This window comes from Arvicanthis niloticus, chromosome 3 (assembly GCF_011762505.2).
Source record: "Arvicanthis niloticus isolate mArvNil1 chromosome 3, mArvNil1.pat.X, whole genome shotgun sequence".
NCBI lineage: Eukaryota > Metazoa > Chordata > Mammalia > Rodentia > Muridae > Arvicanthis > Arvicanthis niloticus.
In genome coordinates this window covers 19,081,293-19,093,866 of record NC_047660.1, presented here as the reverse complement: position 1 = coordinate 19,093,866, position 12,574 = coordinate 19,081,293, and the positions used below count along the sequence as shown (strand labels likewise).

The 12,574-nt window shown below is 41.8% G+C and overlaps 1 protein-coding gene across 2 annotated transcripts in view; it reads left to right on the top strand.

The window, feature by feature from the left end:
• Nucleotides 1-3,127, top strand: part of Slain1 (SLAIN motif family member 1) — a 54,562-nt gene extending 51,435 nt beyond the window's left edge. For both annotated transcript variants that reach the window (XM_034499191.2, XM_034499190.2), the window contains 2 exons: nt 904-1,186; nt 2,052-3,127. In XM_034499191.2, coding sequence (XP_034355082.1) covers nt 904-1,186; nt 2,052-2,127 — 359 coding nt within the window. In that variant the 3' untranslated portion in view covers nt 2,128-3,127. The remainder of the gene's footprint in view (nt 1-903; nt 1,187-2,051) is intronic.
• Nucleotides 3,128-12,574: the final 9,447 nt, after the last annotated feature.

Here is a 12,574-nt window from a genome sequence, read left to right as displayed (position 1 = left end):
TTTGGATCAAGGAGGGTACTGACTGAAGTTTGGGGAAGTCCTGAGTTATAATCTGATTTTTGACCTTCGTGTTGTTCATAGGTTAACTGTATCCAGGTATAGTATTGCAGACAGACAGAATGGGAGAGTCCTGTCAGGGGATTCTCCTCTGCAGAAGGGTGCTTAGCACCTGCACATCTCTCACCTCTTACTTTCAGGAAACATAGGCGCCTCTGAATGTAACACCACTTCTCTTCCTCCTCCTCTTTGTCTTCCTCCTCTTCCTCCTCTTCTTCCTCCTCCTCCTCTCCCTCTTCTTCCTCCTCTTCCTCTTCATCCTCCTCCTCTTCATCCTCTTCCTCATCCTCTTCCTCCTTCTCTTCCTCCTCCTCTTCCTCTTCATCATCCTCCTCTCCATCCTCTCCTTCTTCCTCCTCCTCTCCCTCTTCCTCCTCCTCTTCCTCTTCATCCTCCTCCTCTTCCTCTTCCTCCTCTTCTTCTTCTTCCTCCTCTTCCCCTTTTTCCTCTTTCTTCTTCTTAATACTTCTCATTTACCATTTTATAATTTTATTTTATTTCTTTTATTGGATATTTATTTACATTTCAAATGTTATCCCCTTTCCAGGTCTCTCCTCCGGAACCCCCTATTCCATGTCCCCTATCCCTGCCTCTCCACCACCCACCCACCCACCCACTCCTGCCTCCCTGCCCTGGCATTCTGCTACACTGGGGTGTCAAAATCCCTCAGGCCCAAGGGCCCGTCCTCTCACTTATGTCCAGCAAGGATGCTCTGCTACGTATGCAGCTGGAGCCATGGGTCCCTCCGTACTCCTTGGTTGGTGGTCCAGTCCCTGGAGCTCCGGTAGCACTTCTAATAGGGAGGCAGTGGCGAGTTCCTCACACAGACATTGTTTTCTCCTACAGTCCCATCACCAGGACAGATTCAGCACAGAGTTCACAGCGTGGGGCACTTCCCAGTGCCCGTCCGGCAGCCCCTGAAGGCCACAGCCTATGTGAGTCCAACTGTTCAAGGCAGCAGCAGCATGCCGTTGTCCAATGGCACGCAGTTATATTCCAACACGGGCATCCCTACTCCAAATAAAGCTGCTGCTTCCGGGATGATGGGACGCAGCGCCCTTCCAAGACCTTCACTAGCAATCAATGGGAGTAACCTGCCTCGAAGCAAGATCGCACAGCCTGTCAGAAGGTGAGGACTTTCGTCATGTGACTATCTGAGCTGCAGCACAGGTCATTGCTCCACCCTGCCCCAAGTAACTTGTGTGGCAAGTTTCCTCCCTCCTTCAGGTCTGCTCACAGAGACACCTCTGCTCAAGGTTTGAAAACATCTTAGTTTTCCTCATCTGGAACCAGTTTGCTAAGTTCCAGATGGCCCTGCCTAAAAATGTCAAGTTCTTTATAGGGTAGCTTTTAGACAAGGGTAGTGACGGTAATCCTGGCTTAGTTTCCGTGGTAGATGCAGAGACGTGACATGTTTATGGCTGAACAGAATTACATGACTTATATATATGTCCATTATTGGGGACCCTCCATTTTTTTCTTGAATATATATCTTGAAGGAGGAAGATTTCTATCATCAGGGAATATGAGAGGATCTGTTTTCTTTGAACTTGAGAAAACATTGGGTTTTTCAAAATTATTTTTTGAAATATTGAAATTTTTCAAAATTACTCATCAGTTCTTCGTTACTATGAAAAACCTTTATTTAAAATGCTGAGAATTTGTGCGTGTGTTCAGTAAAGCTGCTTTATGTTTTTAGCTGTTTTTCCACCAAGGATCTTACCTTTGTACTTTCTAAATTAGTTTTTTTGGTCCATTGGAAATTACCTTGTGCACATGTACACGTGTGGCTCTGTGCTCTGGCCTCAGCTCCAGCAGAAGGGCAGACACTATGAGAGTTACACCCTGAAGGATGTAACTTGATCCACATTTGTGACAGTGCCGACAGCTTGTCATTATGGAATGAAGGAGCCCTGATGGGAGAGGGGGCCAGAGTGAGTCATGTGACTGGTGAGATTATTAACAGCCCGTCTGCCTTCTTCCTCTCTTCATAGTTTCCTCCAGCCCCCCAAGCCTCTGTCCTCACTCAGCACGCTGAGGGATGGAAACTGGAGAGACGGTTGCTACTGATGCAGTTTTATGGACCCTGGAAGAATGGGAAGAAGCAAAAATGAGGGTGTGTTACCTAGCTGGCTGGGTAACCGTGGATGCTGGGATGCTCGCCCCTTCACGCTAACACACGCACGGCATCATTTTCAGTGGACCAATCACCAGAGACTAACGATCGCACTTACTCTCTGCCTGAGATACTGCGGCGTTCCCAAACCCACGGCCGCGGTATCGGTACCTTAGATCTAGGAAGTTTTTGTAGAACTGCTCTGTACCTGAATACTTTTTGAGAGAGATTGAGGCGTATCAATAATGCTTTGCCATATGAGGTTTTTAAAGTACCTTGTTCATTTTACCTACATGTTCTAAACACCTTTCCATTACATGTTCTGCATTTTAATACATTGCATATTTACAGCTAGGTTCTGTAACATGGTTTGAATTTTAATTTTTTATAGTTTACAGGAATTTTATTTTTTGTGCCTATTTCTTTTTATGCCTATGTGAACCACTATGGAACAACTTAAATTTTGTGCCATAAAAATATTTTTGTGGTAAGGTACTATTTTTTTAGCTCTAGGGATATATCAGCAAAAACACACCATACGATTTGAGACATAATTTTACGTTGAATGAGCACAATTTAATCTGAAGCGCTGCAAGGAGACAGCCAGACGGCAGAGTTAAACGGTCTTGTCTTTTTCATTGTTAATTTATTGTCTTACATGAGTTTCATATTTATGATGGTATCACAAGCTCATTGCACTTAAGACCCGCAATGTTTGCTACTCAACCACAATTGATTTTCAATACTTTATTACAAAGGATGAAACTGTAATGTTTTATTAACAATGCTTCTGGAAACGAATGCATTTTAAAGCAAATAAATCTTTTTGATAGACCTTTTACAAAAACCCATTTGCACTAATGAATGCTTTCTTATGGTCTGTGACTTACTGTTTGTTACTGTGTACACTGCTGTTTTGGAATGTTCGGAAATAAAGACTCTATTTCAGCAATATCAGGTCACGTATGAATGTGCAACATCAGAAGTGAGAATCCCGCGCCCATATTTCCTTGCTGCTGTGCAAGCAGCCGTCGTGGTGATGTTCGGACAAGGGCACTGCAGCCGCTCTTAGGACCCAGATTATAAAGATTATATTTTCTTTTCTCTAAAATGAGTTTGATAAGAAATACGAGGTTTTAGTTTTGTGACAAGATTTGGTCTCAGAAAGGCCACTAGAACATACTCTGTTCAGGACACGGTTATGAATAAGCACAGTGTCACTGGGGACCTGAGAAGCCTTTGGATATTGAATTGGAAAACTTTCTCAGTATTAGTAAAGTAGCAAAATACCGCCACTGTTCTGTGTATGGCCGCCTCTGAAGACATCATAGTCTCACCGAAGCTTTAAAGCATGTCTGTAGTTACTCATTCACTTGTTTTTTTGAACATAGTTCTATAGAAAGGTAAAGCAACTTGTAGAGATAACATTTACTGAAAATGAGGAGTAGGTACATGGAAATGGGTATGAACGAGGAAATAATAATTACCAAACACATCTTTAGTGATAGCATCAACACTAAGCATTTTATCTACATTAATTGACTTTTATATTTATCAGTCATACGCTATTATACCCCTTTAAAGACGAAGACTCTTGAGTCTCAGGTGATGTCCGCCTTGGAGAACATTTTTGACTGGGAATCTGTGAAGCTGCTTTTGTCTGTCTGACTCAGAAGTCGTTTTTATTACCATGGTCTTTCCTGTGAACATGTGTAGTTAAGTTAGCATATATCATATACATGATATATATGTATATATACATACACACACATATATATATACATATATATATATATCAGATGATCTATTTTATCCTGAAGAGATTAAAGGATTTAATTGATTTTCAGTTTGGCTATTTAACTTATATTTTTAAAGTTGTAGTTTCCGAGGGAGGTTAGAAGTGAAGGTTTCTTCATCTTGGATTTCATATTTTTATTCTAAGAGTGTGTAAAACCTTAATTTAGTAAGCCACACTATGCTCCATCCTGAGATCCGTGGAGGTAGAAGGATCAGGTAAGGAAGTAGAGAGAACACAGAACATTCTAAAAACTCTCTGTGCAAACTGACAGCCAGGCAGATGTCATTAACAAGCTGCACTGAACAGAAATGGAGACTCTGGTTCCAAAGAGTCTTCATGTCTTTTTTAGCCTGGAAATTCTACTTAACACAAAATCGTGGGTGTCTTCACGATTCACTATAGGATACACGTAATAGAAGCATAGGAGACAACTTAGAGCTTAGTATGCACTGGGTAAGTGGGTGGTCATTGTACTGTGCTTTCCACAGCAGCAGCTGAGGTGTCTTTGGGGGTTTGAAGAACAGGGATGAAAGTCATGGGGACGCAATCAGGAAGGTGACAGGCAAGCCCAGGTAGGACACAATAGGTCACAATGAGGACTTGGGTTTTGCTCTGAAGAAAGCTGTTTCCTGTTTTTGAGAAGCAGTCTCTGACTTGATGTACCATGCGTGGCATTGGTGGAGAATGGTCGGGAAGAGCCAACAGTGGACACCAGCAAGGTGAAAGTAGAGAGCCTTCAGACCTCGTCTGCAGGGTGGCATGTCACCACTTGTGCAGGCAGTTCCTGAAAAGCTTGTCACTAGGTCCAGTCTTCAGGAGGAAGTTACACAAGAATGTAAGTATGTAGAGATAAGAATTGTGAAGGCCCCTGTAGAAACTGTTTGTAAAACATTTCTGTTACCCCTGCCAGATGTGTGCCCATTTTAATTCTCAAATGTGGCACAGCGCTGCATTTTTCCAGCAGCGTGTAAGAAGTCCAGTTGCCCTGAGGTGCTGGCATTGCTGGTCTCTAATATTTAAATTGTAGGCGAGTTGTTGTCTCTGTGGTTCTCATTCACATCTTCTGGGGTGCTAATGAGATTGATTACCCTTCCATTTTTATTCACTTATTGAATGCTAATATATATTTATAGATCCTTGTTCAGACTCATTTTTCTATGAGAGTTTTTTAAATTGGTTTGCAATGTTATTTATTTTTTCTAAAAGCCCTTTTTTCATTTATATATGTCTTCTTTTAATTCTCTTAGGTGTTTGGATGAGTAGAATTATTTAATTTACTACAGTATGCCAGGCCATTGGGATTTTTGTTCGCTTGTGTTTTTACAATTTTAAAAATTTGTCTGTTTTCTTGATGGGGGGGAGAGAGATTGATTTTGTGGGGGAGAGAGAGGGAGGGGAGGAAGGGAGGGAGGGAGGGAGGGATGAAGGGAGGGAGGGAGGGAGGGAGGGATGAAGGGAGGGAGGGAGGGAGGGAGGGAGGGAGGGAAGGAATGTTCAAGCAGGTTCCTGAAGAGTCTGGAGCATTTGTGAGCTGTTGCAAGCAGTCTGCAGGCTGACATGGATGCTGGGAACCCAAACTGGATACTGGTACATAAATATTGAGCTATCTCCCAGCCCTGCCATGTTGTTTTTAAAGGTTAGTCCTTGAGTCTTTTAAAAGAATATGCCCTTGTCTTGTGACCATTGCATGATATTCTCCTATATTCTAGAAGTTCTATTACTTTGCTTTCACGCAAAGGTTTATAGCCAGCCCTGGTCCTTATGTGCTATATGAAATGAAGTACAGCTATATCTTATATCTTCCATGTAGATATCTGGTCTTATTAATACTGAAAAACATCCCATTATTGTTTTCTCTTTACTATACATCAGATGCCCTTGTATGTCTGTCTAGGCCTGCCTATGCTCTTGTTAGAACCATACAGTTGTAATCACTGCATTCTTATGTTTTTAAATAGCAGAACAATCTTGCTACCTTGTTTTAGGTGTCATGGCTAATCTCATCTATCATCTATCTATCTATCTATCTATCTATCTATCTATCTATCTATCTATCATCTACCTATCTATGTGTATATATATACACACATGCAGACACATATCTCATTGTATGTCTGTCTGTGTGTGAACAAACTGTTCAAGTTCTTGCTGGCATATTGTTAGTTTTTACTGGGAGTGCAATTCAATTTGAGAGAAATTTAATCTTTATAATTTTACGTCTTAAACTCCATGAAGATGAGTTAATGTTTCTCCTATTCAAGTGTTCTTTAATCTCTAATTAAAATGGTACAGAACCATTATGGAGTACTTTTTCATGTTTTGGAAGATTAATTTATAGGAATTTAGCCTTTATGCTATTTTGTAATTAATATTTTAAAATTTTCCCCAAAGCGTCTTTTGAATATTTCATTCAATAATCTTAAATATATACTATCAATATATTTACCTTTGTAGAGTTTACAGACAGCAAAATGTCATTCTATTAAATTCATTTATTTTTTCTATCTGTTTATTTTATTTTTGCCAAAGCTTCAGATAATATTACATATTAATGATAATAAGAGGCATCTTTCTTATCGCTAATTTTAAAAGGAAAGGAATTTTAATAAAATTTGTTCTTTGATAATTTCTTATATGTCTGTAATATATTCTGGTCATTTTCCCACCCTCTCTTACTTCCCTCCCACCCTTCCCAGCTCCTCCCCATTTTCCTTCCTTACAAATCTTTTCCTAAAATTCACTGTGGTTTTTGTCCTACAGGGTTTAGTTAAGGCTATCTATGTGACTCTGAGCTCGGAACTATCCATTAAAGCCTGTTCTGCTCACTAGTGGGCGTATAAGTGGCTACCATGCCGTTCTTTCTCCTAGAATCTTAGTTATTAGTACTTTGGCAGGGCTGGCCCTTTGGGTCCCTTCCCCATCTATGGCTGACTCTTAAGAGGGCCTGACTTACTTGCTCCAGTGCCAGTACATACGGCTGCTGCGAGTCCATGGTTGCTATGGCTGTGGCGAGTTTGAAGATGGTGTTTAGTACTTCCCCCTGTCTTCTTGCTCTTACCTTCTTTCTGCCCCCTCTTCTGCAATGTTCCCTGAGCCTTAAATGAATTATATAAATGTTTTTCTTTTTAAGTCGGCTAAGACTATCCCTTTAAGAAAAGAATGTGAATATTAACAAACATTTCCTGCATATGCCAAGATTATTGTAGTTAGTCTTTGTTTTGCTGACTTAGACTTTTTTTTTTCTGTTGAGTCTTTGAGAAATTGAGATAAAACCACTTTATCGTTATTATGCTGTGTGTATTGGTTACCTTTCTGCTGCTCTGAAAAAACACCATGACCAAAAGCAACTTCAGGGAGGGTTTATCAGTCTTACAGTTCAGTGAGAGAGTCCATAACCGCAGGAAAAGCAAGGCCAGAGATGGCGGGGACAGGAAGCTTAGAGATTACATCTCCAGTGGCAAAGAAACAGAGAAAGGGAACTGGAAGTGGGTTGAGGCTCTAACATCTGAAAACTGGCACCGAGTAAGTCATGTAAAGGTTCTGTAACCTCCCTAAACAGTGCCACCTACTGGGAGACCGGTGTTCAAGTATATGTGGCTGTGGGACACATGCCATTACTGTAACTTTAACAAAGCTTTAATGTGTGAAAACTCAGGTGGGAGCTCTCACTGCAGCTGACAACCTGAGTTTGGATTCCCAGCATGCACTTAGAAAGCTGGACGTGGCCACTCATGGCTGTAACCTTGATGTAAAGGGTGACACCAAGTGCATCTCTGAAACTCATTGGCTGGCTAGCCTAGGCTGTCAGCTCCAGGGTCAATGAGAGGCCTTGGCTGGAGGGGAAAAAAAGCAGAGATTGATTTTGAAAAGATACAGAACACTTTCCTCCAAACACAAGCATACGCCTACATGAACACACACATACCACACACTGACACACAGCACGTGCCCACAAATTAGATGGTCTTGATTTACTGATATTTTCCTTAAAATTTTGTCCAATGTTATTGAATCACAGTACCACGTAAGCCTGTGTAAGAAGAAAGTATTGTAACTTTTGAGATTAACACTATTGGAGAAAAATTGTCTTATGTTTGTGGTTTTTTTTAAAAAAAATATTTGATAAGTCTTGACATTGCAACAAATAAATGCAAGCAGTTGAAGAAGAGAGTATTCCTTCTTCCGATGTCCTTATGTAGGCCTCCAGCAGAAGGTGTGGCTCAGATTAAGGTATGCACCACCTCATCTGGATCTGGAATTTGCTTTATCCCTGCCTTACCTTGAACTCAGAGATCTGCTTGCCTCAATCTTCTGGAATTAAAGGCGTGTACTACCTTGCCTGATGTTCATGGCCACTATGCCTCAAGATCTCCATGTCAAGATCCAGGTCAGAAACCTGTCTTCCAGCTTCAAGATCCTGATCAGAGATGTGCCCATTTCTGGATAGTAGTTCATTCCAGATGTAAACAAATTAACAACCAGGAATAGCCATCACAATGTACCAAACAATACCATTAAAGTCACTCATCTTTATTATTCTTTCAGGCAATATGAGATTCCCTAATCTTTTCCATCTAATCTTTGTGCATGCAAGCCAAGTTTCATATAGAAAATGGGAAAGCAATCATTTGTAGATCATGGGCATCAGGGAAACTCAGAGAAAACTGAAATGACTCAGTGTTTAAGATTTAAGAAAGGTCCAGAGTGTTGTGATGGGGCCAGGGGAAGAAAAAGCTTCCAGTTTGCTCAGCAAGATTCTCAGGCTGCTTCAGTGTAATGGCTTAACTTCTGTCATTCTATGGTGAATTGCCATTGCCCTGCCTGAGCCTCCTCAGTACCTGGGATTACAGCCATGTGCCATCACTTATAGCACAGTTACTTTACTGTAAATGAGGTCCTGAGTCCATTCACTGAACACATATTTGTTGAGAGGCTAGGTTTGTGTTAGATACTAAGGATATAACAGACATGGCTCCAAAGAGAAATCAGAGCATATGTGGGGATTCTGAGAGGGCAGTGATTATCCAGGAGAGGTGGGGAATAGCTTGAATTGAATAGGTGTTGGATGGGCCGAGAGACGATGTACATCTGGACATGCATGCTTATGTAAGACTGGCTGCATGGTTTATGGGGTTAGTTCAGGATGAAGTTCAGTCCCATCACTGAAAGCATTCAAAAATGAATTTCAAAGTGGAGAAAGAATCAAACCAGGCATGGGATCCTTTTCTGTGTGTCTCCATGAAGTGAGCTTCTGTTCTGTGTGTGTTCCTGGTCTCCTGTGTGTGTCTGTAGAGTGAACTCAGAGCAGTAGAAAAAATGGTAAGAACTGAGTTATAGGAAGAGGCATGGCAAGGTCCCTTCAAACCTCAGGTCTGTGTTCAGGACTTCCTGCTTTATTCGATGTGAGATGGGAAGTTTATATTGTGCAAACATCTGCCCGGGCTGCTGCTTCAATCTTTAGAAATGTCACTGATGTAATCCACACACAGCCTTAGAGAGTGAAATATCAGTACCCTGTTTGTAAAGTGAGAAAATTCAGGGAAAGAAAAGTTAGTTAGCAAAAAAAAAAAAAAAAAGGTAGCAAAGTTGTTTAGTGATGGGGCCTGAGTTCAAAGCCAGTCTTTTTCTTTTGACGAGAAGGGACTGATTTGAGGAAATATGAATTTGTCAACCCACAAATAGCCCTTCTATGAAGGTTGAAGGGAGACCAGGGTGGAAGCAGGGACAACATATTCACGGGTGTTCACTGTTGAGGGGATTAGCATATATAAGAGAAATGTCTGCAAAGAATAAAAATTCAACTCTGACGAGTTGAATTACTTACATTGTAGGGTGAGAAAAACACTATAAAGATAAGGTGCAGGGATGGCCAGGAGGTAGATCTGGAAGAACTGTACCCATGCAAGATGAGGATGGTAACCTGGGCAGCTCTGGGCTTTAAAGCAATTTCCCCCATCAGGTCAACTATTTATTATCATTCCTGGGTAAACGTTTAAGACAATGTCTCTTAACTACTCTAAATACACATCATTAGTCACTAGCATATACCAGGCAATCTAACACCAGAACCTACCCTCCTGTCTAACTGTCACTGAGCTTGTGTCCCAGCATCTCCAATTTCTTCTGTGCTCTACCTCCAGTAACAGTATTCTTGCTGTCAACTTATATGCATTTATTGTTTTTATTACTGTGAGTAAATTCATCTCTGCACCAGCAATTTCAATGTCAGCACATACCTAAGAAACTGAAGTAAGTATACCCCAAAGATGCCTGCCCTCCATGGTCACTGCAGCATGATTCATAATGGCCAAGATAAAGAAACAGCCTAAATGAGAGACAGCTTTAGTGTATACGTGTGTGTGTGTGTGTGTGTGTGTGTGTGTGTGTGTGTGTGTGTGTGTGGAGTCTTATTCAGATTTAGCAAAAGAAAATTTGTGACATCTAGTTGAACTCAAACTTTCACTTTCATTAAGTAAAACAAAGCAGAATTTGGTAAGAGGTATTTAGTGCCTCCAGATCACTGGACAGACCATGAGCCAGGTTAGCTATGCCTCATAGGACGGCTGTCCATGTAGTAGTGTGGACCCAGCCTGCCTGGATGATAAGGTAGATAGATTTGGTGGAAGATTTGGTTCCAACAGAGCCAAATCAATAAGGGGACTTGTGTTTGACAGCCTCTTTTCATCCAAGCAGTAGAGGCAATGGTCTGACATTCCCAGAATCTTGCAGATGTTATCACAGGCAGCACCTTTAACACCTATCCTAGCCCAGCACACTGTGGTCAGTGTTTTTCTAGCTCTGAAGAGTCTCCTAGGCATTTCCTAAGCTCACTGCTTTACTATTAAATTAGAAACCTGCTTTAAGCATTAAGCCGAGCGCCCCACTTCCTGAACTAATTCATTTTATTAAAGACCAATGCAATGTCAGATCTAAAGCAGATCCCGAAACACGGTAAGTAGTTTAGTTGGGAGCTTCAGGAAATACTGCAGGGAAGAAAGAGTGAAAGAAGTAGTAAAAGAACTGATTAAGCTAAGGATGCCACTGTGGGCAAGCAGTTAAGCCCTTCAAGAATGTTTGAGGACATTATAAACATACCAGGTCTGTTCATCTCAAGACCTGAGCTGTTTTCATAACATATCTGTTGGCTAGTTTTGTTTGTTTTTGTTTGTTTGTTGACACAAGGTAGGTTCAGCGGGGAAGAGGGGACCTCAATTGAGAAAGTGCATCCATAAGATTGGCCTGTAGATAGTCTGTGGGGGCAGTTCCTTAATTAATAATTGAAATGGGAAGGCCCAGCTAGAGAGGAGCCAGCCCTGCAGGCGGTCATGGCAGGTTGGGGTGGGGATGGGGGAGCAAACTGTGAAGAGGTGAGAAGGAAAACCTGGTTCAGATTGACATCATCAACCTGGATCAAAACTTCGGGAGTCTGATGTCAGGCTGTTTATTCTCAACGCATTTAAACGGTATAAGTTGGAAAAAGTTTCCTAGTGTAATGGAATCCCTGATGCACAAGGAAACATCAGGACTCATCACAAGAACATCAAAACTCAACAAGATACATGCCATTTCTTCCAAGGAGATGGGTTCTGGAGGTAGGATACCTGTGATAGTTTAAAGGCCTAAAGAAGGCCTGGCCTGGTCTTGGTTGTAAGATAGCGTAGAGATCACCTGGGTTGTTGTCCACCTCTGCTCCTCACTGTGGAGCTTGGGAGAGCCCCTGGCTATGTAGATGATGTAATGGCCAATTAGACTGTTAGGTATCTCTGGTCCTGGTTGTGGGAGCTCAGAGGATCTGCTGGCTGTAAGGGTCATTTAGATTACTGACAATCCTCAGCTCTCTCTGTAGGAGCTTGATATGACCTGGCCCAACAGATAACACAGGTCACCAGGCTAGTAGTCATTCTAATTTCCAGCTCTAGACGGGGAAGAACAGGTTTTATGCCCATTCCTTTAGAGAACAGTCCTGTGTGCTCTGCATTCCTGGTTACTCTGGAGGTCTGGGGGCACAAGAACCTTCATGCTGTGCTTCCAACATCATCAGTCCGCTGTGGTCCTGAAAGCGGTAAGAAATGTAGCTTGACTGTGAGGCTGACCAGCAAGCCAGCGAGCAGGATTTTATCATAGTTCTGCTGACTGCCTCAGGTCCCTGCCTTGAGTTCTTGCCTTGGCCTCTCTGAAACCAACAGTGGGCGGCAGAGTTCAAGGCAGAAGAGAAAAATTAAGTTGAGGGTGCTAACTCCCTGGAAAGATACTTGCCACCTGCCACTCACTGGCTGTTACAGGGCCTCTCCCCAGCAAAAGAAGCAGGTGATAGAGCATTCTATGTCCAGGGAGGAAAGAAAGCCAGGATCCTGATGTCCACTTCCTTTATAATATTTCACATCTTCCCTCCATTTTCCTAGTAGAATCGGGGTTTGATTCAAACATTCATTAGTGAGATTTATTTTTCTACACTAGAATATATAGCATGTGAGTTAATTGAAACAAATTCTTCAAGACCATCACTTATTCATTCATTATACATGGTTCTATAAAAGACCCCCCAGTCAAAAGTCAGGCAATCTCTTAATCTCATTTTAATGAACATTTCTTAGAGTTGTGCA